This window comes from Oreochromis aureus, linkage group 17 (assembly GCF_013358895.1).
Source record: "Oreochromis aureus strain Israel breed Guangdong linkage group 17, ZZ_aureus, whole genome shotgun sequence".
In the NCBI taxonomy this organism is placed as follows: Eukaryota; Metazoa; Chordata; class Actinopteri; order Cichliformes; family Cichlidae; genus Oreochromis; species Oreochromis aureus.
Window position 1 is genome coordinate 10,784,320 of NC_052958.1, and position 27,933 is coordinate 10,812,252.

The following is a 27,933-nucleotide window of genomic DNA, read 5'->3' on the forward strand; positions in this document are numbered from 1 at the left end:
CCTATTATTACTCCAGTGTGACTGAGACATTATGGTTCCTTTTGATGTCTAAAGTTGGGGGTGCGATGTGGTGATTTTCATTTGTTATGGTAGTTGTTTCTAATTCTTGGTAACATACAAGCAATATAACTCTAGAATTGAACTCATCAGAAAAATCTGATCACTGACTGCTTGGGTGGGCTGGCAGCACGAATAACCACACAGGAAATTGGGTTGTTTGTAACACTGTTCCATTAAAGATGATCTAAAAAGAATGAACACCAGGAAAGTTTAATGACTCACACCTGTTATCAAGAATAGTTTTGAGCTACAGTTCAAGGTAAGTGAGTAATGATATTTTCAGAAGAAAATGAGCTATTTTTCAAAGTTTTACATATATATACATATACAGTGAATTAAAGGTGGTTCAGAGGAAATAGTGTTCAGAAACAATATAATTCCTGATGTTATTATTATCGCCATAATTATAATAACAGATCAAATGAAAACTATACCTGTACTTAGTTATATTCCAAATCTATCCCACTCAAATCTGACCACAGACACGCAAACATACGCATACAGTGTAAACTGCTCACTCACACAACATAATTGCATATAAATACTAGAAGTGATCCCTTTCAGTTCTGCACACTCCCAAAAAACCCACTTCTTCCAAAATCCGTCAAGCTGCACAAATTTGCGAACAAAAATAAGCTGAAGTGCAGAGCAAACGTGACTTAGGAACATTTCTTTATGCGTGCAGTCTGCTTTGCGTCCAAGAGTTCATTCTGTTGTATGAAATGAGAAAACACTTTAAAGACCAAAGAGGGAGGGGGGAGAAATGGTGGTGAGGAAAAAGAGAAAAGCACGTGTGTGTGTGTGTTTGCATATGTGCGTGTGTGGGGGTCTTCAGATGTCGTGTGTGGGTGAAGATAGAATTACACAGACTGTACACTGAGAGAACAGCCAGTTCTAGGCTACAGTTTATGTAAATGTTACAAAAATAAACTTCAGATATGATTTTCCCTGCGTGAACCTACAGTCTTTAAGAAAACCCTGCACACTTTACTTGTTATCTTGCCAGTCAGATTATTTTATCTGTATGCTGAGGAAATGCCTGCCTTGGTATTCAAGAAGAATTTTCATATTGCTATGAATTCACACAGATGTTGCTGTCAAGGCAAGGGGATCATCAGCTACCGACCAGCTAACTGTCACAAGTGTCAAATCTTTTATCTTAATTGGTTTGTTGATTCTAGTGATATTGCAAGCCAGTGCAAGCAGTCAACACCCACAATCCAATTTATGTAATACAGAAACTATTTTGTCTGAGAACTCGTGTGGGGTTTAGTCACTGCAGTGTTTAGAGCTGAACGCTAGCAAGCTGATTTTAGATTAAAACTACACCAAAGGTCATGGAAATACATCCAACAGTTCATAAAGCGTCTAACTCTGGACCAAATAGGTGAGATAATGATTGCAATGGGTGTGTCACCTGTGGCTTCTATTTCCTGATGTGCATCTTGAGCCACAGAAGCTTTTTCTGTCAGTGTTTTCAATATTTGTGTGATAGCAACACACTCTGTCTTTACGGTGAGAAGAAATAGCCGAAATAGCACACAGCGTTTACAGCGTCCCGACATTTTTAGGGTTGGGGTTGTAACTGCAGCTGTCAGTTTGACTTCTAGAAACAGTTTCCTACGATGTTCCTGTGATTGTAAAGGTTTTAGTGTAACTCGAAAATGATAAGCAAGCTTTATGGAATAACTTTATATGTCAAGGCTTATCTAAACCACAGGTGAACCACACTGACAACCACAGATAACAAGTCAGCCTAGGAGTCACTGACTGCACCATCAGTTTGCAAAGTGCAACCAGGTTAATTTTCAAAGCCCTTCTGGGAAATTTTGCAGCACAAAGCAGGAAGTGGTCATTGTTTGCCGAGCTTTATTAAATGAAAGACAGTCAGACCTTTTCACAATATCAGATGACAGCAAAAGTAAATGTGTTCATATAAACTTTATATATTAAACTACAACATTAAGAAACTGTTTAACAATGCCAGCCGTGCATATTAAAAAGTCAAAATGCATGCTCCACAACTAAACAGTTAAACAGATAATACATAAAGCCAAATATTTGTGATAGTATAATAACAGAGAAACACTCAGCTCATTAGTATCATGCTAGTGCTGTAGCAGGACCTACCAGTGTAAGATAAAGAGCTATTCCATGACAGTTTAAGCGTATATGTTTTTGATAATAGCATAAAAAAACGTCTGTGTGTTTACTCAACAGTGGTCACCTTTGTATTCTCTATTACCGCAAACATTCCCTTAGTATATAATCAAGGTCTGTTTCTGTTGGCTTCATGTCACTTTTGGCCAAAACACCAATGGTTTCCTTTCTTTGTCCATCCAGTAATTATGTATATGTTTAGAAAAGTTAATTTTTGTTTTTAGATAACACATTTTATACCAGAATCAGTCATTTAATTAGCCTACAAGCTGAAATTATATAATAGTGTCTTCAATCTTGCACTTCTTAAGCTGTCAGTTGCTTTCCGGTTATCTTCAGCTGCCCTTGAATAAAGCATTTAACCTCGTAACTACACCTTGGGACGCTACTGAAGTGGAACACCCAAGCCGGCTTGTGATCTGGGTAAATAAGGACTCTTGCCCTGCGGTACTGAAGGCAGGTTAAAGATATTTTTTTCCATTTATAATGTTGCAGATAACACAGATTGAAACAAGGACAGGCAGGTGAATTTGAGTAGGTTTATTAAAGCTGAAAAAACTTTAAATTGAAATCATGAATAAATAGATCATTTTGTTTCTCGCATTGACAGCGTTTTTTCTAGTTTTAAGATAAATCTCTGTCTTTTTTGGTGCACGAGGAATGATGTTGTAACCTTCCTGTGTTTACCTGTAATCATGTAGCCGTGTAAGCAGAGGCTGCGGGTCTGCACTGGGTGATGTGGGCTCATAAGTGGAGTCGTTAATGTCATTACGTAACATTAAGTTCCCGCTGCTGTTCCCTTTGGTCTGTGGGCAGCTTTTCGCCTGTCCTATCTGTTTATGCAGGGTAAATAGTGCCCTAGTTAGTCTGCTGTCCGTGTGCGTGTTTGAGTATTTCAGTCTAATTCTGGTAAAAGTGTGTGTTCACCTGTGCTTTAAAGAACTTTTCCTATGTGTGCTGTGTGTGTTTGTTTGTTTGTGTTGGCTCAAATAGACTAGAGGAGATGGAGCTTGACACAAGCAAACACTGCCTCTATACAGATGGACTTCCGAGTTAGACTTCACTACTAATATAAACAGGGTTATATTGTATTGTAAAATGTGATTTGCATCCATAGTATTTGTCTTTTCATTCTTTAAGACTATTTGTACACATGTAGTTTCAGAAGAGTGTTACATTAGTAGATTGTGTTGAGGATTTCATCCATGTTAGACCATGTTAAGATGTTGCCTCTCTGAACTTTTATAAAATCACAAAATAGTTAGCCCAAACTAAAATTGTTAAAACAGGTATTTCAGTTTGCAGAGCAGGCATCATTGGAAACACATGACAATAATTAGGTCAGGATAAACCACTGCAGAGGTGGGTTGCAAAGTGGCTTGCAGGGACAAGCTAAAGCCAGTTAAGTAGCACAAATTCAGCCCTTCTTCAGTCCTCCTCAGGCTTTTTCGATTTTTTTAATTTCACCCTCCACTTGCCAAGGTTAGGGAAAGGAAACCATGATGGGGAAGCTGTCACTGTTGTTACAGTTGTTACGGAAGATAGTTTCTCAGCAAGAAACTATTTATAAAGTGCATGAGAGAGAGGAAATGAAAAATGAAGACCAGGGAAGTGTGAGTTACCTGTTCCAAAGCTTTCAGGTTTCACACATATAAGGAACAGTGCAAGACTTTTTTTTTTCTCTTGAAGAAATAAACTAAATGTATTTCATATCCTGTGTAGCTTCGGAAAGATTCTTACGGTGTGCTTTGTGGTCTTTCGACCCAACAGCTTCCTTAGTTAAAATAAAGTGTTGAAAGTGTTTTGTAAAAGTGTGAAATGACAGGCATAAAACAAAAGGCAGAGGGTGTGAAAGAGCGAGGGGGGGGGAGCAGGTTCACATATAAAGAGTGGAAGAGTTAAAAGCATCAAGCGAGTCCAATCACACTCTAAAAAGAACGATATTAATCATAGAAAATAGCAAAGAATAATACCATTGCTTATGTGGATGCTAAGGATGACGGAGTTTTCTGAAACACAACATTCAGCCTGTACTTACTGGTGTCAAAATACACATTTAGATACACCGATATCCAAATGCACGTCCAAACTAAGCAGGTGTCTGGTTTTTGTGGACGTATGTTATGACACTGGGTTAAAGGAATGTCTCTAAACCAACACTCACTAACTACAAGAAGTTGTGTCATTCATTCACTACAGGTACGGCCACACACGGGTGATCAAAAGCACATTCTGTGGTGACTTGAAACTGATATTGGTGAAAAACTGTATTTGTGGCTCAATACAGACTGTAAACCTTGTTTATGTAATGTTATCTGATTAGTGAACTTTGTCACTGTGGCTCTGTGTGGGGGTTTTATGCTCCAAACAACCATTAAAAAACAATCTGGCCTTGACCTGTTGACTTTGCTGTTATAAACCTGCTTCTTATTACAGGGGGAGGGGAGGGTGAGAACAAAAGATCTTACCTGCATGCGAGTGTGATGCACTGTCAGTAGGAGTTGAATGCCTGCAAACAGACTGCAGTTTGCTGGATGTGAAACACTGAGCTCTGTGGTTAATGCACTGATCTGTACATTAGATATGAGTGATGCTAATGGGCCAAGGCAGTGCTGATTACTCCACACAGAAGCCAATGTAGCTGCTGAGTAGCCTTGTCAGTCCAGTGGTGGTAAAAGCACAAATGTCCTGTAATTTTTAGCAGGTTGCTTTTGTATTAGTTTGGCTGTGAATTATTTCACTATGAATTAAACATGATGGGACTTCATAAAAAAGTTTGCAACCAGCTGACAAAGCTGACTCTAATGTGGCATAAAAAGTTGCATTAAGTTCAGGTTTCTCTTTCTTTATCAGTTGTCTGCACAAAGTGCATCTAAATGAGATCCTCTGACTTTCCTTTGTTGCCACCAACAGGTTATCATTTTTCTTACAATAAAAAGCTATGAATATGTTTGCAAATGGACGAATTTGCAAGGCTTTTATTGCACCCCGTGCAAACTTTTCAGTGTCCGACAATCAAAGGAGTGGAATCTTTAAAAGATCAAGCCTCGGCCCTTTTCACCAGTGGGAGTACACGTGCATGCCATGTAGGCCTACCTGTAGGTGTTTTGTGTGTGTAGTTCACACTCCGGGCACACACACGCTAAATCACAAACATTTTCCATATTCTACCGACCCTTGCACACACAAAGCATTTACGCACACACCCACACACACACACACCGGCCTCCTCCTCCTCTCTCTCTCTCTCTCTCTTTCTCTCTCTCGGTTTCTCACTTCCTCCCTCTCTTTCTCTCTGTCGGAGAGTGACTTAAACCGCACTGACAGCTCACAGCTCACGCTGGCTGCTGTCTGATCCACATATCGGATCTTTTTAGGATCGCGTGCGCCACCTTTACGCGCTCCTGTCTGGGCTGACAAGTTGGAAGGGTGCGCTGTTATTTGCCATCCTGTGGAAATCCAGTCCTCACAGAAAAGCTGGAGTTACCGTTAGCTTTGCTACGCCATTTAAACTCAAGGAGCACTTGCTTTAATGGAGCGAGGAAGACGTCTGCAAAAGTGAGTATTACCTGCTCTAACCCAAGTTAAGAAGAGGTGTTATCCACTAGCTGCTCGTGGTTTGTAACGAGAGAAGAACAAATACAATATATAGCAAGCTCGTCTCAGATATTGTAACCCATATATGTAACCCATATAATACGATATGGTATAAAATTATGGGTTCTCCTTTAAATGCTTTCCTACCAGGGGCTATCTTTACGCGCCATGGTCCCCTATTTCTGCGTATTGCATATTTTAAACCCGTATTGCATACAAGCTGCCCACGGGATGACAGGACACCCTGTCTTGATGAGTGCTTGTCAGAGCAGGATACTTCTTAAGCAAATATACACCCGTGGTTTCCTTTTTTATATACATCAGGACCTCCAGCTTGTGGTTTGGTTTTCTGCCAGAGTGGCTAGTGCAACAGACAAACCTGCTGCAAGACCCAGACATTTATTTCAGCACTTGTCTGGTGCAAGGGTTGTAATTTCCCTGCTGTGCTGCCATTCTGCAGAAAGAAATGTGTGCCCGTGTTGTGTTTGTATGTGCGTGTGCATGTGTGTATTTTCCAGTCGAAGCAGATTAAGGGTGTTAATTTTCAGCACTAGGGCCCCAGATATCTACTTAGTCCAAACTGTCTGTTGGTTAGTGAGAGTAAAGGAGGAGGCTTTACACAGAGAGAGGTCAGGCTTTAAATGACTGGGAGAGGGATGGTTTTGTTTCATGCAGTGCTCATGAAATACTGACCAGATGCTGAATGAGAAATGCTCTGTAGCCCTCATAACCACAGTCCATGAAACCACAGTCCCTGTGCCCCTAAGCAAGCCATTATATCACTCTGTATTGTGGTGCAAGAAAGAGGCAGAAGCAGACAGGAGTGCTTGCAGACCAAGGTTTAAGCCTAGGTTCATGTGTATCATTCAGTTCGGATACATTTTCAAGAGCACGGCCAAGTGTAAGTTACCAGACCCTCTGTGAGCCATAGACAGCCATCAAAGGAAGTTGTGACTGTTCTACTCACTGGATTTTAACCATACATTAACATTAGCAGCTCTGACACTGAAAGTGGTGACTTTCCGGCCTCCTAGCTGTTTGACCTTGATTTCTTACTGACCGTGTGCTTCATGTAAAAATGAGTCAAAAATAAAACAATGAAAATATGATAGCTATGAAAGCCTTGCTAGTTCATTTAACTGCAGCTGTCAGGCACTAAAAGATCATGGTGTATATTGCATAGCGGCAAATACAGTTTCCAGGAACTGAAGGACGAACCACTGGAGAGTTATTGCTCCTGTGTTTTAATTTAAATAGGTCATGATTACCCTGATAATGACCTCTGTTTCACCTAATCCCCACCTGCACTACACATGAAACTAGCCAAAACTATATACTTTATTTATTTATTTTTCTTTGAAGCTCCATAGTGTTTTATAAAAAGATGCTCAAAACTTGAAACTTTTAAAACGGTTTCAGGATAGGTGAGGATAAAGCTGACTGAAGTTGACTTGCCTGATGTATCAAGTGTGACATTCTATCTATTTGTGTGTGTGTGTGTGTGAGAGAGAGTTTGTGTGTCACCAAATACTGTTTTAATATGTTTTTAGCCGAGTGTGTGTGTGTGTGTGTGTGAGAGAGAGAGAGAGAAAACAGGGGCATTTGAGTTTGCGGAAGGATCAAATGTCTGTCTCAACCACTTTACTGTAATTTGATTAGAATAGTGTGTCTGCTTCGCTAGTCGGGCGGGTATCAGTGAGTTTATCTGTCTGAGAACTGTTTTACGGTAACGTGAAAAAGAAAGTACACCCTTTCTCAGTTCTAAGTTTTTTACATTTCGAGATATTATTAAAAAAAAACACCTGGTACTTACCAAGTTCTAAGATTATTTAAATGCAACAAATGACATGTTACACTGTGTCATTCTTTACTTAACAAAATGAAGCCAAAATGCAGAAGCTGTGTGTGGAAAAACAAAGCACACACCATCATTAAAAACAATATGGAATCCCCTTTAGGAGCGATAACTTGATGTAATTGTTTTCTGTATGACTCTGTTAGTCTTCTGTCGTTGTGGAGGAATTTTGGCCCACTCCTCTTCACAGCGTTGCTTCAGTTCATTGAGGTTTTGTGAGCATCCGTTTATGCACAACTTCTTAAGGTTCCACCACAACATTTCAGTTAGGTTGACTAGGCCATTGCAGTGCCTTGTCTATTTTCTTTTTTAGCCATTCTCTTGTAGATTTGCTGCTGTGCTTGGATCATTGTCCCGTTGCATGACCCAATTTCACCCAAGCTTTGGCTGCGTGACAGACGGGCTCACATTTGACTCGAGAATACTTTGGCAGGAGTTCACGGTTGACTCAGTGACTACAAAGTGCCCAGGTGCTGTGGCTGCACAACAAACCCAAACCATCACCCTTCCACCGCCGTGCTTGACATTTGGTATGAGGTGTTTTTACTGATACATGTGGTGCTTTTCACTGTGGGCAGACTTCTCCACTTTAATTTTCTCAGTCCAAAGGGCATTGTTCCAGATCCAGAAGTGTTATGCTGCCATTTTCAGAGAGAAGACTTTCTCCCTTTAATCCTTCCGAACAAGCCACACTTGTTCAGTCTTTTTTATTTATTTATTTTTAACTTGCACTGTCATGAGCTTTAACATTTAACATGCTACATGAGGCCTTTAGAGTCTCACTGCATGTAGCTCTTGGGCTTTTTGCAGCTTCTCTAAGCATTTCACAGTCTGACACTGGGGGAAATTTGCTGCGATGTCCACTCCAGGGAACGACTGGCAGCTATCTCAGCTGTTTTCAACTTGTGAATAATCTTTCTTACTGCAGAACGTTGGACTTTAAATTGTTTGAAAATAATGTTACAACCCTTCCCAGATTGTTACTACTGTTACATATGTGGCCACACCTACTGATGATCAGTTGATCAAGTGCATTTGATTATGAGCACTTTTGAGACTACTTACTCTATTAATTCCTGTTTATTAGGAAAAGTACAAAATATCGTACCTATTTCATATCGCTGTCCTGAGCTGAAGTATTTGGGTGTCACAGTCTCTTTGTCTTGTACACGCCACACAGATTCCACTCTGTAAAAATCTGCAGCAATTCTGTAACAAAAAACTCTGTAGCAAGTTTAAATATTTCGGGGAGTGAAATTAAAACAACTGTTAGTGTTTTCCTCTGTGTTCTCCTGCTGTGACATGTCAATATGTGCTCTGTTATAAAGATCTGTTTACTGAGGTTTCATTAAATTAAAACTGAATACAGTTTTCTAATTTTTACAGAAGTTAAGTGGCTTAAAAGTCGCTGATATTAGCTGACAAAATATATATTTTTTACCTAATAATCCTTCTTGTTTCCTTTTTTTCAGATGTTGATTCTTCAGTGGCCGTTTCAGGGTGGTTGCTAGCCATCTGTCGAGACTAACATGGAACGAGAGGGCTCATTTAGAAGGTAACACACACACACACACACACACAGACTCACACACACGCGCACACACACTCTTCAGCAGCAAGTCCTATTCATTACACAGAGTTCCATTTTTTCCATCCTTTGAGACACACAAATGTCGATCAAAGTGAAAAACACACACACACATTCCTGAGTGACCTCATTCATGCTTTCACTCATTCAAACGTCCCCATTGTTTAGTAATCAGAGGGCAGCTATTTGTCTTTAAGCTCGTCCTGTTGATTCAGTGCCAAAAAAAAGTTTTTTACCTCCAAGTTATGTCAGCATCCTTTCGTTTATAAAGTAAATACCTTTTTCCATTAGCACAATTGACACCATGTGTAGTTAAGTTGTTATTGTGAGCCTCACTATTGTGTTTTATCTTCTGCATCATCCATTTCTCAGGAGGAAGCTTTTGGCTCAAGTGTGTGTAGATTCAATTTCGCTCTTTCAGAGGTGCAGCTCTGAACTTAAACTTAAAAAGTCGCCCCGACTTTGACGTGAACTCTGCACAGGGATGTGTGCTGTCTTTTTGCATGTGTGACTGAGCCCAGGGCTCCAGTTTCTCGCTCTGACCCATTTATGCGGAGCTGAACTAAGATTCAATTTGACAGATGGACCAACAGCAACTATACCTTCCATCTCCTTTTCCTTATTTATTTATCCTTGGCTCAGATTTTCCATTCCTTTTTTTCTCGTGAGCTTTCGCACTTTCTTAAAATTCTTTTCATATCAATGTGTCCGCCAGTTACCGATCATTCAGTATGGAGAATACCAAAAATACTGAAGGTTCAATATTAAATAAATAGAGTCATTAGTCTGTATTTACAGCTTGACTACAGCTTCTCCCACACTCTAGGAGGCGAGTGGAAGGTAAAGAGAAATCTGTGTCACCTTTAAATCCTTCCTCTGCCTCTAGGCACCATTCGAACCTCAAAGGGTTCCTTTGTTCGCCTGACACAAAAGCTCACAGGGTCACATGCTGACCAACTGGCACTGACTGGCAAAGGGAGAATAAGAAGGAGAGCGGTAAAGTGGGAGAGAGGAGTGGGTAGAGAAGAGCACAAAGAGTGACGGTGGGAGAGAGGGAAAGTGAAAAGGAAATGAGAAGAGACAGAGACAGGCCTTCTTTCATGTCACAGTCATGGAGTGGGGATATGTGGTACCTTTTCAGTTGCTAGAGTAAGTACAATACATGCAAGTATATTTGAGGTTTTTCATATTTGCTAAACATGAAAGATTTATTTCTTTTGCTGGATATTACAAAACACAGTATTGTAGTAGTTATGTATAATGCAAACACATCTAAATGTGACTGCCATTTAAAGGTGTTTTTTAAATTTTCGATTCACCTGTAAATTCAGAAGTAACTGATTAAATGTTTGATAGACATTACCCAAAAATGGACGTGTGCACTTTGTTTGTTTGTTGAGTTTCCCGTGGGTTAATTTACTAGAGTTTCAGTATATTTAAAATCCAATTATTAACACTTTCATTTGCAGAAAAAGACTCAGAGCACTCTTACTATCTCTAAAGCACCTTTTCCTCTTCATCTACCTCTTTGTACACTCCTCCCACCCTTCTTTTATCTTTGTAATGTCTGTGGTTTCAATCTCTGCTTCTTCTTTTTTTTTACTATCGACGTGCTTTGTTTGCTTTTTGTGCACCTGATCCGGCATGTGTTATATACCTTTATCCACACCCTGTTTCTTACTCTCTTCTTGAGCTTCTTACTCCCAGGTCTTTCCCCACTCTGTTCTCCCTGTTTATTTTTATCCTTCTGTTTGACTGGCGCCCATCTCTTTGCTCGGTGTTTGAAAAGCAGTGTCATTCCCAAGCTAGTGTAAACATTAACAGATGGCTAATAAAAAGCAATCACCTGTTATTAAATGCTAATTTTGAAAGCCATCAAAATCTGGAAAATGACTGAAGTGTATTTGCACAGCAGCTGATACTTTCATATTTTCCCCCCTTTGTGTAGCAAAGTAACATTTTACAGTATAACAGCTTTTAATTTGCATATGCCAAAATGAAGATCATACATGTGTTTGTATTTGTAATATGTAGCTGCTACATTTTCAGTCCAGTCCTTGTACCTGGCTATTTTCAGAGGATTGTTTTTATTAAGCTTCTTAACAAAGTATGATCTATAAAGTATTCAAGCATAAAAAAATAGTCTAACTTAAAGGATGAACCAGTGTTGGGTCTATATATAACAGGTGTATTAGCAAAGAACCAATTTTAAATGACATCTTTAGGCACTTTTTTACTAACAGCTTGTCACACAAGCACATAATTCGGTTCAATTTCTTTACTTGAATCTACAAAAAAAGGCCAAATATGACACAGTTTGACAGGCATAAAATAATATTCCATAGTATTCCCAAACACCTGGAAGCTGAAAACATATCTTGGCACAGTGTGCAGTGTCTCCTGAGGAAATGGGACAAATGGGACAAGTGTCCGGCCTAAAACGTATCTACAGCCGATGAACTGTACTTGAAAGTCATGTCCTTAAAAAATATGGAAAAAAAAAGAAGACGTGACATAGGAGCTGAGAAATGCATCTGACCTTTCAGTTGATCTGTCTGCAATTCACTGAAACCTCATCAGAAATGTTCTCATGTAAAAGGTTGGCTGTAAAGAAGCCATTCTTCTGGAAGGGAAACAGGAGGGAAAAAAGTTGAGGAATGCCAAATTGCACAAGAACTGGACTGAAAATCAGTTTGACATTTTTGGTGAGGTGGTTAGGAGTGAGGTACAACAGTGAGTGTCTACATCCAGCTGCAAAACACGGTGGAAGCTTTGTCATGATTTGGGGGTGCATTTCAGCCAGCGGTGTTGGAGATGATGTCAAAGCTGATGGAATTATGAACAAAGAAAAGTACCATCGGATTTTGATCCAACATGTAATACCTCCTGGAAAATTGGCAACAGTTCTTTGGCACAATGGTGATCGCAATCACACTGCAAATGCAGTAAAAGCAAACCTGGACAGGAAAACACACAAGGGAACATTTTTGGTCATAGATTGGCCTCCCCAGAGCCCGGACCTCAACATTATTGAAGCAATCTGGGATCATCCCAACAGAGAATAGAGAAAAAGGCAGCCAGAGAAAAGCTTTGAATATCCTTCAGGAAATCTGGAGAACTTTTTCTTGTAGAGAGATTACAAGAAATCTTTCCTAAGAGAGTTCACACCAAATATTGACTTTTAGACTTGTTAGAATTGTATAAACTCTGTATATATCCATAAATGGTTGCACATTAAATTGCAATACATTGCTGCACCTATTTCCCATTTTCCAGCAATATTTAAGGAAATGAAATGAATTCATTTAGATGACTTGCACAAATAAGGCTTTTCACATCATCTTTTCCAGTACACGTAAGAAATGAAAGTTGGTGCTTATAAGCATTTTCTCTGTCTTACTATTGGCTTTCAAGGAGCCTCCATAACAAACTGAGGTTGGGGACCGGCTCGTCCTCCAGTCTGACTGACCTCTCCCAGGCAAAAACCCCAACAGGAGGTGGGGAGAAGGGAGGAACAGAGGAGAGCAGCAGGGACAAAGGGACCCAGCAGAGGAGGGCCGGGGCTAACGCCACCTGGAACAGGTTAGCCCTGTCTATTATAAACAACGCCAGTTTATTTTTTAGTGAATACTCTATTTTGTTAGCGGATGAGCCATCACACATTTTTACATGAACAAGTGCTTTTGCATGTGTTTCCTCCACTAGTGGGAAGCTCTGTCGGTGCTGTTGTCCGTGCTATGAATAGGACAGTCTCCTTTCACATACACATGAAAATACATATACACACATGGACATCAGCTCTTTCTGCCTGCCTTCTTCCCTCAGGGTCCATCACTACCACACTTTATTTCCATCTATCCATCCCTTCCTCACTCCCTCCTCCTTTTTTCCCGTTCTGACTCGCAGGTTTCTTTTTTCTTTGGATTTCTTTCTTCTCACTCTTTTGTATGGTTGTTTCTAATGGTGTTCCTGCTTTATTTAACACTAAACAGCACAGAGTAGAAAGCAAGAGCTGTCAGTTTGCTGGGTGGCTGTAAGGCTATGTGAACAAATTAAACTGGACGCAAACCTTCAGTCAAAAAAGTTCGTGCCCGTCTCGCTGTAGTATGTTTTACCTTTCCAATGGCCTCCCTTTGGTAAAGAAACCTTTTCAAAGTTTATTTTTAACCAGTGGCTTTTGAGGTGGCTTCAAGAGCTCACCGATTGTTCAGACAGCACAATTAAAATAAAATAAATGCATGTATGTGTGTCACTCTTTCTAAATGCATTTCGCCTCTCTGTGTGTTTATTTCTAGCATCCACAACGCAGTAATCTCAGTTTTTCAGAGGAAGGATCTGGGAGAAAATGAACTCTACAATCTGAATGAAGGTGTCAGGTTAGCTGTCTAGTTTTATGTCTCTTGCTGGCCTTTACACCAGCACCCTGAACTTTACCCTCAGCTGGTTTGTATTTTAGAATATTTGAGTAAATTATCACTGCTAAAGCTGTGATTTCCCATCTTACCTTACTGCACCAGAATACTTCCTACCTGAAACACATATAAATTTGCTTGCAAGTTAACACAGGCATGTTATACTGTTCATAAATTGGATTTACCTTAAAATTGCTTTAAAGAAGAGACACTGAAACCTTGAAATTAGATGGAAATGCAGCATCTGTCATTTTAGTGTATTTAATCACACAGTGTTTGTTCTTTGAGCTGCTGATGTTCAATCATCATACTGAGCCAGTGTTAGCCTTTTCTAACTGTGGAAAGTTTTATTGAAATTTCCAGATGTTATGTATGCAGTGTGAGCAGCATCTTTTCTCATTTCCTGAGTCTGATGCTCCGTAAACACAGCATTCTGCAAACTCATTACATCTGGTTCATTTCCAAGGAGGTATCGCTGATGATGTGTGACTGTAAGCATATCGCTTCATGTCACGTATCCACTCATGTGCTGTTATTATAACCATTGCAGGCAACTGCTGAAGACTGAGCTGGGCTCCTTCTTTACTGAGTACCTTCAGAACCAGCTGCTCACCAAAGGAATGGTCATTCTGAGGGACAAGATTCGCTTCTATGAAGGTACGCGCAACTTATTGAGAAAATAGACAGAAAGTGGAACGTATATACAGAGTGAGAAATTTGAACCTTTATTTCTATGATGGTATATCATGTTTTGAATAAAGAAATGGCTGCCAGAGACTTCAACAGTTTGATTACAAGCTTAAAATGTAGACATAAAAGGGTAAAAATAACATCAGTGTTGTCTCTTTAACCTTATAAAATATTTCTTTAAAGCTGTGAGATGTCAGAGCAAATTTACATGGATAAAATCTCTAAATATGCAAGTTTGTAAGTTTTTAGTTTGGATAAGAATGGCACAAACACAGGTTTTGAGGGAAATTGAAAAAAAAAGCACCCAATAAAAGAGCTACAGCCTCTGTAGGCTTCATATTAAATGTTAAAGTTCATCACAGTAAGATTTGTTTGGAAGGATTGCCAGGAGAAAGTCTCTTGGTAGCACAGCTTAGGTTTGCAAAGTTGTATTGAACAAACCACATGACTTCTGGAACAGTGGAGATGTTTGGAGATAATGGACTTCGCCATGTTTGGAGAAAACCAAACGGAGCATTAGAGTTGGATGTCTCGAGACCGGTCTTGGTCTCAAGAGACTTTTACGTGGTCTTTGTCTTGTCTTGTCTTGGTCTCGGATCCCTCGGTCTTGTCTTGGTCTCGCTGTCTTGGTCTTGCCGTCTCAGATCAACATAGTGGTCGGGAGATTTGGAGTCAACAGTATCCACCATGACACACAACGTAACGTTCGATAATGTGTCATGCGCAGAAGGCCATGTCAGTACCGTCATGTCAGTCCTCAACAGCACACAAAAGTTAAGAAAGTCTTTTTTGTCTCGGTCTCGGTGTCGTCTCGACTTTGTCTTGGTCTTGACGCGGTCTGTCTTGGTCTTGGTCTTGGTATTGTCTTGGTCTTGGTTTAGGCGGTCTTGACTACAAGTCTACGGAGCATATCAGCACAAACACATCATACCAGCTGTGAAGCATGGTGGTGGAGGGGTGATGATTTGGGCTTGTTTTGCAGCCAGGACCAGGACCAGGAGTTGACCATTAACCCCTCTGTATACCAAAGTATTCTAGAGTCAAATGTGAGACCATCTGTTCAACAAACAGCTAAAGCTTAGACAAAAGTGGGTCATGGAATGATCCCGAGTACAGCAAATCTGCAACAGATTGGCTGAAAAAGAAAAGAATCAAAATGTTGCAACGATCCACTCAAAGCCCATTTTTTTTAAACATTTTATTTATTTTTAACAGCACAGGAAAAACTTTTTTTTTTTCATATGACTGTACATGTCTAAAGCTCTGATATAGCAGAGCCAATTACCAGGGAGAAACTCAAGAAAAGAGCAAGTTCAGAAATATAGTTAAAAATTGCAAAAATGTGTATTAGCTGGACGTTTAACACCACCTGTATCTCCTTCTCAAGTAAATTGTGTATCCTTCATTTTAATAGGAAATAAAAACAACCTTTCGTGTCATCTAGGTTACTTGTTTATTTGCAGAGAAATTTTTTCACCATGGTAAAAAAATTCTACATCAAAATTCTTTGCTGAGTCTTTAGTTTCAACTCCTTTGTTCATAGCCGACAAAGCCTTCTAGCTTTGATGAGGTGTTCACACTACCAGTAGTTTGTTTCAGGGGAAGTCCGAGATTAGTGTTTTATCTTAACATGACACAAGTCTAGTCTCTAATGGTTTCAAACAGGGCCAAATAATATCTTACTAAAGAAAATTCTAGATGCAGTGGTAACTGCATTAGTTAAATATTACTTTGACTGGTAAGATTGTGGCATTTTTCTGCACAAGGACACACAGAAACACACACTGATGCATGCACACAGGTAGAGTGAGAGAAAGGTATTTTGTACTGTGGTAAATGTGTGACCTTTATTTGAAGCACTGGTGAATTGATATAACGCACACACTCTGATAGTGACAGATTTGTGTGACAGAACCGTCATCACAAAACCAGACAGGAAGTGATCCTTTACGTCAATTAGTAAGAAGGCTTGCATGTGCGTGTGTGTGTGTGTGTGTGTGTGTGCACATATGCAGAAAAATGTCCCACAAGAAATAAAAGAACAAAGCTGTAGTTGGTATCAGGATTATCTGTGTTTTATAGGTCAATAAGTATTTTTGCAATGACACATTTTTTTGATCTTTTGCCTCTGTGCCTCTGCCTTGATTATAGTTCAAACTTTCAGCTGAATTCAAGGAATTCAGCTGAAAGTACTGCATTAACTATTTGGAAACTACAGCCACTTTTATGCATAGTCCTTTAAGCATGCTTTCCACAATCCACAATATCTCATTTACTGCATCTACCCATCAGTCTTGATACTTTTATAACTTATCTGCCTGGTTGTATCGCAGGTCAGAAGTTGTTGGATTCTCTGGCTGACACGTGGGACTTCTTCTTCTGTGATGTTCTGTCCATGCTGCAGGCCATCTTCTATCCTGTACAGGTACACATTCTTGCAATCAAATACTCCAATTATAGGCCTTCATCACATTGAAACATGTGTATATGTCATCAGGGAAAGGAGCCATCAGTCCGTCAGCTGGCTCTTCTTCACTTCAGGAACACCATCACCCTCAACCTGAAACTGGACGAGGCGCTCTCTCGGCCCCGAGCCCGAGTTCCTCCCTCCATCATACAGATGCTGCTAATACTACAGGTGAGCACACACACTTTTGTCGTCTGCCTCTCCCATCCTCTTCGTCTAATAATCTCTCATGCTATTTCTTGCACTGTTTAACACATGGCACTGATATTCATGACTTGATGACTGTGACATGAGAGAGCAGGGTAAATGGCAACAGATGGAGAAAGAGGAGCAGAGGGTAGAAAAAAGTTGTTGCTAAGGGATCCCACAGGAAGTAATCTCAGTGTGAACACAGTTGTCTTCCCATGACCACTCAGGACCCTCTGCACCCTGTTTGTCTGTGTGAATTATCAATGTTTATACTATCATTAAAGGCCGTGACTTCACAAGAGCTTTATTAGACCTCTGTACCCCTTAGTTCAGTTGATGTAAATTGTAGTGGAGGCAAAGAGTTGCTTGTCCATTTCTTCACATTTTTTAGGGTTTTCCAATAATTTATAATAATCTACTTATATATTTTAGTTCAGTCTGTTACATTTTATATTTGATGCCGCACAGTAACTTCTCATAGAGTTTGCACAGACCTAAACAGCACAGACACCACTTGGCACCAGGTGAGGCAGGAGTCCTAGGTCACTGCAGTAACTATAGCAGTGCTGCATCCAGAAAGTTGATTCTGTTCATCTGAATGTTTTGTTTTTCTGAAAACTGACTGACTGATGACTGAGCACAGATGAAGGTATAACAGTGGCAATCTGTGGAGATCTGATCTGCTTATGGGGCCCCATGAAAACAACAACAGCCTCTAAATAATAATGTAGAGGAGTTTTCCTTCTAGAAGTGGAAAAAAATACTTTTAAAAGAGGTAGAGGAGAAAAATAAGAGCATGGTGAGCGGAACAGGTAATAGCAATGAAAAATACAATGATGCATAACTAAATGATGATAGTGTTGTCTAAAATGTAAGGGAGAGACACGTGAATAATGTGACTTCCACTAGCATCACATTATTTCTTTTTGTATAGTTTGATGTTTAATATTAGTTAACTTAGCAGGCAGAGTGGTGTAGTGTGTGCAGCTGAGTTTAATGTGGGAGCTTGTCTTGTTAGCGTAGCTGGCAGGATGAAAGCACATAGAAGCTAGTTGTTACAATATTAGCACTTTATAACCAGTCGGTTTGGTCTTGTCCATTGTTACCTAAATGCAATGGTTTCTTCCATTTCTAGAGTAATAATAGTAATTGACATTTTATAGGACTGTTGTTGGTGGTGTCACACTGGTTGGAGAGGCCATGTGAACCCCTAACAGACTCCAACATTAGCCGCTAATAGTCTCTTTCATGTGGTCTTGCAGCACGGTGGTGGGGACTGTGTGTAGTGCTCCACTTTTTTTTTTTTCCTAGCTCAGTGTAAATGTAACTTATTTTACAGCCACAAGCGACCATATTTAAACTAGAGGTTGGAACAGTAAGTTATCAGCTAAGGCAATGTCACGGTCCGCGGGGCAGACCGAGTGGAATGAGTGAGGTGGACCCAGACACAGATGAGGAGCCAAACTGAGCTTAACCTTTATTTTGGGGCTGACACTCACAGACACGAAGCAATGCAAAATCAGGGAAAATCTAAACTTAAACTGGGAAACTACAACTAAGACTTTCACTATGACTTTTCACTAGGACTTGACAATAAATACTATGACGGGATGTGGGGTAGGTAGCACAGACGACGCGACAATGAACAAAGGGAGACGGAGGACTTAAATACACACATGAGGTGATCAGGAGACAGATGAGGACACAGCTAAATCGAATGAAACATAATGACAACACAGGGGAGAGTAACACTGGACACACTAACATAAGACCACGGACCTTCAAAGTAAAACAGGAAACATGACAGGCACAGACTAAACACTGAACTAAACCTAAGAACAAAACTCTTAACTAGAATAACACTGAAACTTAGGATTATAATGTTCAAAACAGGCCAACTAAAGACTCAGAAAATAAACCATAATATAGAAAAAAAAACACCTAAATACAAGAAACTGAAAACGCTGGGTCAAAATGACCCAGAACCATGACAGGCAAGCGTGCTTGGTTACACCCTTATCGACTACTTAGTGCTAAAAGGCTGATAAATTACATGAATTTGACTAACTATAACTGCAAATTTAACTTCTTTTGACTTTTAGTGAAAGTGAATCTTAATATATCTCTTTTGGCACACATTTAAACCAGCCACATTTTAAACTTTAATTTTTTTAAGTCATACATCATAGAGTTGATATGAGAAGAGGATTTGCTAAAGCATTTAATTGTACCAGACTGTAAATGTGCTTTTTAATGCTGCTATGCCGTGCTAACATGCTAACATGCTAACATCCTAGTCTGGGGAGTGACTCACTTTTGGAGCTTTGCCTTGGCTTCCTTTTTCAGACTTGAAGGTTGCTGTTTGGAGTGCACCTCTGCTGAATACTACATCATCCATCAGCTTTTGGAAGATGAAACCTTTTCCCCCTTTCCTCCTGCTTTAGCTACAACAGCTGATTTTTTCCATTCTTAGTGCATTGCAGTGCTTCTCAAGTAGGCCCAGAAAATATGGGTGTTTATTGCAACTGAGGTAGCCATGTGAGCTTTCCTCTTCTGTCACCCTTTGGTTTTCATTTGACTTTGCGTCTTCTTCATAACTTAACAATGTTTCATCAGCTAAAAACAGTCCCCTTGATTAAACACACAGATCAAAGTGTCAAAGAGTGACAGCTCTAATTCTCAGAAGGATACAGAGGAGACCAGATGAATACCATGAAAAATTTAGGTGTTGCTAAAGTAACAACAGCTGTGGTACTTTCTCTGAATTTCAACATGGTTGGACTATGTTAAAAACAAGTAAAATAGAATAAAATAAAACTACGGTTTGGGTCATTTTGAGATATTTTACCCATCTACCAAACCTTTTAACTTAAAAGCACTTGGTACAGAGATTCCTGAGAGGTACTAGTCAGGGATAAGCTGTGGTTCTGGTAGTGCATGAAAGTGGGTTTACTCAGTGTTGTACAGAATGCAGAATGGGACTGTTTCTGTTTGGTTTAGTTTGGACATCATTGTGGTGACTCATTGACCCAAATCTGCTCCTTCCAGATTCAGACTGAGAGGGCAAGACGAGACGAAAATAGAAAGCACAATTTATTTATTCCCTTGTTTTATTCATTGTGCACAGATATACTGCAGAGTTATTTTAGTTTGCACACAGCGAATATCAACAGAGAGCAAAGCGGGAGAAAAAGATGACAGGTAGACCCAAAGAAGGAAGGAAGTAGGGCAGCTATGAAAAAGGCTGTGTAAGAGAGGTAAAATTTGGCACTGAAACAATGCAGTTTTTGCTAATTCCTCATTTCATCTGTTTGTAATTTCCCTTTCATTCTGTTAAGGCTCTGTGACGCCAGTTCACTGAAGTCTGTGCTATTTATGTGGTTTGTTTCTGTGCTGTGGTTTTCGTGCATGGGCTTAACAATTTAGAGTATTGAAACTTCACTGATCTATCCCTTGTCATTTCGAGATATTGCAGTGAGGTCTGGAGCCACATGTGTCTCATATGTTTCATGAATTATGTTGTGGAAGTAAATTTGAACTACATCCAACTATAGAGCAGGGGGTGGCTTTAACTGAACAGAAACACAAAATCTGAAACTTTCAACCAGCAGAAGTACTTTTGTGTTAAAGATGATTTATAGCTGTGGATCAAATGGCTGTGTGGTGTAAAAGATCCGCTGTGCAGTTCCTCTCCGCTCGAACTTTCTTTTAGCTCATTGTTTTCACTACCATCAAGATCATCATAATACAGATTTTCAACTTTTTGTTCAGCTATAACAAAAAGCCCACTGAACACTATCTGACCAGCATCAAATAGCAGACACTCTAGCTACAACAATAGCAACAACAGCTACTTATTAAAGCAGCTGTTGGGCCTGGTGAAGCACTTAGCTGCTCAAGAGCCACAAACCTCCAGATCTAAAAGGAGAGGGAATATCGGTGACGAAAAACTTCCTTCCCAATTCTTAAATTGATCTGAATACAACCTCAGATGAAATACAGCTCATGACAAATCACACCATGCCAGCATTTACTTAATGCCAAAATGCGGAAGCGGTGTGTGAAAGACTAAGATCACCGCATGATTCAGTAGCTTGCAGACATTTGGCAGCAATAAACAAATAATTTCCCTGGAGGAACTTTGGCCCAATCTTCTTTACAATGTTGCTTCAGTTCATTGAAGTTTGCATTTGTTTATGCATGGCCCTGTTAAGGTACCACCGCAGCACTTCAGCCAGGTTGAGGTATCGACTTTGACCGGGTCACTGCAATATCTTGATTCTTTTCTTTTTTAGCCATTGTTGCGCATTATAACCAAAAACCTCCACTTTGTTCTCGTCTGTCCAAAGGGCATCGTTCCTTAAGTCTTGTGATTAGTTCAGATGCGACTTTGCAAACCTAAGCCATGTTGCCCTGTTCTTTGTAGTGAGAAGAGGGATGCTCCCTTTTGGAGTCAGGATGGTATATAATTGTTTGTGTACCGTATTTTTCGGACCATAAGGTGCACCGGATTATAAGGCACACTGTCGATGAACGGGGTCTGTTTTCATTCATAAGGTGCACCGGATTATAAGGCGCATTAAGCAAAACAAAACAGTCAGATAAGTCAAACTTTACTCAACTCATTCTTCTTGCTTCCTCCACTTCCGTACCATTGATTCATTAATGTTGAATTCTCTCGCAGCTGCTCTATTCCCATGTTGTTGCAGTATATTAATGACTAACATCGTATTGTGGATGGATTATCTCAGTTGTTCTACTGACTGAAGTTTGGTCCGTTTACAGCATCCTGCATTGCAATTGCATTTGTCCCTAACCATCGGGATCTGTCCCATTAACTTTTATGTGGAAAATGGGAAAATAGTGAGCATTCATCCTCCAGCTTCACTGTGTTTATGTTATGCTAACATAGCTGTGTCGCTAGCGATCACATCATTATATACCAGCTAGCCCAACTACAGTAACCCTACAAAAGTCACTGCTTGTTTAGTTTTTTTGTCTTTGTTTATGTTGGAAGTGATAGCAGAGCTGTACGTTTTAATTTTTTCAGATATCTGTCAGTCAGAACATGCTGTATCATGTCTAGGTGGAAACTAGCGAGCTAACGTCCTGCTCTCTTCTAACTCCGTTAAATTTAAGAAATTCTGTTTTCATGGATGCCTGGATGTTAAACTTAATTGTTACACCTGGTAAAGCAGCAACACTGATCATTTTATTAAAGATGAAACATTTTAGACATTTTTTAACTCTCAGTGATGCCGCAGTGTTCGTTTGACTTTGGGACCTGAAGCGGACAGAGTTTATAGAGAATACCCGATAACTGATGATAATCTGTTTGGTTCACCTCATGTACTAGAATCTTGCTTTTTCTGTGGCTTGTATGGCTCGCCTAGCTCTTTTTCTTTTTGTACCATTGTCACAGCAGAAATTTAGTACCTCAAGTCTCAGGATGTGATTATTTTCTTATATCTGATGAACATTTTTAAGTTGAATCCAAAAGTTGCATAACCTTGGTATTAATTTATATTAGAAGAGTAAGATTAAGCCAGCCGTATGGTTTTGTTTTATCTGTCTCTCTCTAAATTGAGCCATGCTGCTGACGTTCTTCTTATCTGAGCATGGTTATATATGTTTATACAAGGCTAGCATTCACACCAAATTAACTCTGCTATATTTAATGTGTTCTTTTTGGCCTAGTCTCTAAAAACATACTGTGATAGTGTACATGCCATGTTTTAAACTGAAAAATGGTTTATCAGAGATCTTTCACAGTAACTGGCAGAGTGTTTGATAAAATCACAGAAAGCCAAATAGAGAACTTTCTCTTTCCCCAGTTTTTTCTTTTTTCGCTGCTTCTAAAGTTTCCATTAGTGCCAGCCAACAAACTGCAATTACCAGCTAAGACAAACTTGTGTTTTTTATGTGTATATTTGTGTGCCTTTGATCCAGGGTGTCCATGAGTCTAAAGGTGTAACAGATGATTACCTGCGCCTTGAAGCTCTCATCCAGAAGGTGGTCTCTCCTTACCTCGGCACTCATGGCTTATATTCCAGAGATGAATCCTCCAGTATGCACTGTTCTTCCTGTCTGTTGGGTAAGTGTGTGCTTGTGTGTACTTGAAAAACTCACAAATTCCATTTTAATTCAGGTTTTCTGTGTTTTTTTGCGGAATGTTTGCAATTCTAAACTAATAAGGTTTCTCTTTCTTCTCTCTTTTGTCCTCGTTAGAAAAACGCCTACAGTACTCCTGGTCCTCCAGACTAAGCAGTTCTCCTGTTGTCAAAAACCCAGTGGTCCGCTCTAAGAGCTACAATGTTCCCATGCTAACCCCTGTAGTAGAGTATGACATAGACTCCTCCACAGGGAGCGGCACAGGCATCAGGCGGCATTCGGTATGTGAGATGACGTCTTGCGTGGAGGAAAGCATCCCTAAGACAAAGTCCACCTCCAGTGCCCCTGACAGCAACAGTAACACCAGCACTTCGAGCCTCGCCAATCACTCCTCAGCTTCCACCACCTCCGCTTCACTTTCAGGTAGGACTATACGGCTAGAGTTAATAAATCCCTTTAAAAAGACAGTGGAGCTCAAAAGTAAATGTACGTGTTTTTCCTCAGCCGTGCAGCGCTATTCATCTGTCTAAATTATAGATGAGTACATATGAAAAAAACTCCACAACCCAACCAAAGTTCAGGATTTTTTTTCACAATTTCCTGAAAGATTTCTTGACTTGGATAAGTGGAAGATGCATGGATAGATCAGTGGTTTCTTGACAGAGACTGACAGTTTTTTGTATGTATTTTTGACAGATTAAAAATAAGTGTTAGTGTTTTCCAATGTTTTAATACAAGAGAACAGGAGTTTATAGCCAATATCTAACCAAAGCAGTCTTTATGGATGAATAGTAAAACAGATTCAAAGAAAAACTTGTGCATTTTTTGGGGGGAGTGATATTTACTTTTAAATTAGGTAAAAAAAAATAAACAAATAAATGAATACATACATTTTGTTTCTTACTAAACTAGGAGTAACACTTCTGCATAAAAAATATTACAAAACTGAATAGATTTTGGTTTTGAAGTGGAGCATAATTTTAATTTATCGGGTTAACCAGATTAGCCAGAATCCAAGATGTAAGTGAGAGATAAGTTTTCAAGAATGCAGGCAGAGTGGAGATTTCAGGCCATAATGCACAGACCTGCATTTGGAGAAAACCTGTGAAATACTGTGCCAGGACCTTAAGAGAGCTGTGCATAAGTGAATGTCAGCAAACCTCAAAGAACTGAAGTAACACATGTGCATTTTGGTTTAGTTCTGTTAAATAAATGTGTTGCCGTTCAGTTGAGGTTGTGTCTGAGGTCCTGGTAGGAACCTGATATATTTTATATTGTCCTGGTATTTAAAACCTTAGAATTGACAGGGGATGTACTTTATTTTCACAATGACTGTCGATTACTGGAAGGGAGTAGTACTGAATACATTTAGATTATGAATTTTGAAATGAATGTGGTGATGTTGAAAAACAGAAGTGACAAAAAATAGAGAATTAGGAATAGCTTATATTACCAAGAAGAAAGGAAACAGAGAGACAAATCTTCCTTATTTCTCCTTCTTCTTCGTCTTCTTTTAACTAGTCTCACTTTAGTAGTCATCAAAGGGTCATCTGCCTCCATCTCACCCTGTCCCTGGCATCTTCCTCTGTCACACCAACCCTCTGTATGTTCTCCTTTTGCTACATCCATGAACTTTCTATGTGGTCTTTCTTTTTTCCTCCTGCCTACCAGTTCCTCTTCAACGTCCTTTGTTCAATATGTCCTCTGTTCCTCCTCTGTACATGTCCAAACCATTTTCTGCCTCTCTCTGCCATTCTCTTCTTCACCTCTCTTATACACTGTCTGTTACTTTGGATGGGTGACTCTAGGTATTTAAACTCATCTATCTTCACTATCACTACTCCTTCCAGCTTTATTGTCACACCCATCTCCCTCTCATTCACACACATGTATTCTGTTTTGCTTCCACTGACTTTGATTCCTCTTCTCTCCAGAGCATGCCTCCACATCTCCAGGCTTTCTTCCACCTGCTCCCTACTCTCACTACAAATCAGTGTGCTCTGTAAACGTCATGATGTATGGAGACTCCTGCCTAACTTCATCTGTCAGCCTGTCTATCACCATTGCAAACAAGAAGTGGCTGAGAGTCAATCACTGATGTAATCCCAGCCCCACCTTGAACCCCTCAGTCATTCCTACTGCACACCTCACCACTGTCTCGCTCTCCTCGTGCATGTCTAGCACCAGCCTCAGATTCTTCCATTTGTTAGAATTTTACAGAAATATAAAGAAATGAGTGAGATTTGATTGGCGTATTCTTGAAAAAGTAGGATGCATGCTGTGTAGGCTTTTCACATTAAGGTCAAACTATATTATGTTACGAAATCTCTCAGAGCTGTGAGACAGACTGTGGGTTGAGAAGTTTAGTGAGGTTAAAAGTAACAGGCAACATGCTCTGCAGAGGCAGCAGTGTAAATCCTGTAATCACTGAAGTTATCTGGTGATGTTTCCACCATCCCATGATGCATCTGCTATACAGTGAAATCTAGACAGAAATGCTTAATATTGGCACAGCATTATTATTGGCATGGTTGATCCAAATATCTTTTTGCTAACAAGCTACAGTACAAAAATGTACAGGAAAATCAGTTCCGCCTCCAAAAGTTTTGCTTTATTTTGTGCAGATGGTGCAACCTCCAGCCAGAAACTCCGAACCATAGGTGCTGAAAGCCAAACAGCTCCCCACCCTACCCAGCATCAGCAACACTCCCCTAGCATCCTCCCCGAGCCTTCCCCAGGCGAGGACACACATTGCACCGGCTCGCTGGAGTTCGACTCTTCCTCCTCCTCCAAGGTTCTGGCTCAGGACACCAGCTCTGGTCCCAGTCCTTCTTCCAGTCCGGAGATGATGATGGACCACATGATGGAAGATTCTTTGGACTCGGAGATGGAGCATGATGGGATCTTCCTGAACTTCTCAAAACAATCTTCAGAAGGGTCAGCGGACACCAGAGACAGCAGCAAGGAGAGTGTGGCATGACACACAGACCAATGTGTGTGCGTGTGTGGATGTGTGCAAACTTCACCTGTGTGATGCAGGTCTGAGCCACGACTGACATTCCTCAAACTGCTGTTTTCTAGAGACTAGATCTTCAGGGAATCTTTCAAACTGGATTATTTTTCTATGTCTTGTGCTTTTTCACTAAAATCAAGTCTAATTTTATGATGCCTTTGTAATATTTCATTGTAGTTAGTTAGAAACATCAACACTGGCCCCTGTGGGGAGATTTATATTATTCATTAACATTCAAACTAAACAATCACAAATAAAACTATAAATGAAAACATGGAAAACACATAAAACACAGCAAAAGGGCAGAAGCATGGAAAACGTGTAGATTTTGGATACTTTTTGAAAAGCTTGGAAAGTCAAACTTCTAACATGTCATATGTTTTGGAAAACTACCATGTTTGACAAGCAATGCAAATCATATTTTATTAAATTACTATTAAAATCCTCATTTGATTTAAACATTTTTTTTGTCTCTATTTCAAATTAAGACTTAAACTGGTGGGAACTCTTTCCATCCAGTATATGGAAAGAAAAAGCTTAAGCTACGGTCAAGTAAACAACTTATTTCTAGTACCTCTAAATGCTGTGCTTTTGGGCTGTTCTAAATTGGTGACAGTTTTTCTATGCAGTTGCTGTTTCTTTCATATCTAAGGAAAGCAGTTTTTCAGTGAAAAGCACTGTGAAAGAGCATAAAACACAGTGGAAATAGATTAAAAAGACATACAAATACACACAACGGAAGTTGAGGAAAACGAAATGGAAGTAGAAGCAACCTTACAAAAACACAACGGAAGTGTTTTTGGGGGAGACATTAGTGACGGAACAGCAGCAGAATCCAAAAACATGTGAAGGATTGTTCTGAGACAAATTTTAAGGATGTGGAGGATTCATTGGTGTTGTGAGCGAGGGAAAAATAGCAGGTAATGTGTGTTTTAATCATATGGTTCATATAATATTGTAGAGTCATGTTTGCTATTAGCCGTTTACTGTTAGCTTGCTAGTCTTATTCTCCATAAAAACGCTTCCGTTGTGTTTCGTGAATTTTTGTTCTTCCTGGCGTTTTTTCATTTTACTTTTGGTAAAATGCAGTTTTAAATAAGGATTTTTGTGGAAAATGCACACTGCCATACTTGTCTGCAGCTGAAGCTGCAGTTTTGTTCTAAAACGTAGTTCAGTTTTGAAGCATTCAAACAACAGTTGACAAACATTATTCTGCTTTTTTTTTTTTTTTAATCCTTTACATCTTACGTCTTTCACTTTTTGTCAAATCAAAATAGTCTCTGAAGAAATTGTGTGAGTCAGTGATAAAAAAAAATGTTAGGACATTAATCAAAGACAGTTTTATCAGCAAAGCAAACTTGTTCCACTCCCAGATTTGGCATCTTTTACCAAACCTTATCTTGTACCCTTTTCTTATCTCAGCTCTTCTCCCATTGTGTTAGTGTCCACTTAAAATAGCAGAAAGCCATGTGTAAATCATTTGTCATGCAGCTACAGTCTGTCTAAACAACCTTTAATGTGAGTTTTCCTTGTTTACACATCTGGGCCAATATCAGAATCAGGGAGCATGCGCTTCCTGTTTCTGCATGAATGCATCCTTTAAAGTTGTGCTCACAAACTGAATTTTGCGTTTTGTAATGTATATAAGTAGTATGCGTTTACTGAATATAAACAGGAGCACTCATGTCTGAATTAATATTTGAAGCTGTGCTCCTCAAACTTTTCACGTCACTATATTGTGAGGGGGGAAAGGCAGATGCTGCCACCTTGTGTCGTTCGTATTAATGTGCA

At 39.7% G+C, this 27,933-nt stretch overlaps 1 protein-coding gene across 2 annotated transcripts; it reads left to right on the forward strand.

The window, feature by feature from the left end:
* The first annotated feature begins 5,519 nt into the window (after window positions 1-5,519).
* On the forward strand, window positions 5,520-26,292 carry LOC116309863 (proline-rich protein 5-like). Of its 2 annotated transcripts, none has more exons than XM_039601098.1 (10): window positions 5,520-5,778; window positions 9,145-9,227; window positions 12,666-12,842; window positions 13,556-13,636; window positions 14,223-14,329; window positions 16,696-16,787; window positions 16,860-17,000; window positions 22,968-23,112; window positions 23,247-23,552; window positions 25,754-26,292. In XM_039601098.1, exons 2-10 carry the CDS (start codon window positions 9,202-9,204, stop codon window positions 26,107-26,109), a joined length of 1,431 nt encoding a protein of 476 aa, XP_039457032.1. In that variant the 5' UTR covers window positions 5,520-5,778; window positions 9,145-9,201; the 3' UTR covers window positions 26,110-26,292. The 2 variants fall into 2 exon arrangements, with proteins under 2 accessions (XP_039457032.1, XP_031582439.1); XM_031726579.2 differs by having other exon boundaries at window positions 12,675-12,842.
* Window positions 26,293-27,933: the final 1,641 nt, after the last annotated feature.

What these genes read in the sequence shown, in the direction of transcription:
- LOC116309863 (XM_039601098.1), top strand. Translation starts at nt 9,202, where the DNA reads ATGGAACGAGAGGGCTCATTTAGAAG. An exon ending in CCATCTTCTATCCTGTACAG is followed by an intron (nt 16,788 to 16,859) that starts GTACACATTCTT and finishes ATATGTCATCAG; the next exon opens with GGAAAGGAGCCATCAGTCCG. An exon ending in CTGTTCTTCCTGTCTGTTGG is followed by an intron (nt 23,113 to 23,246) that starts GTAAGTGTGTGC and finishes TGTCCTCGTTAG; the next exon opens with AAAAACGCCTACAGTACTCC.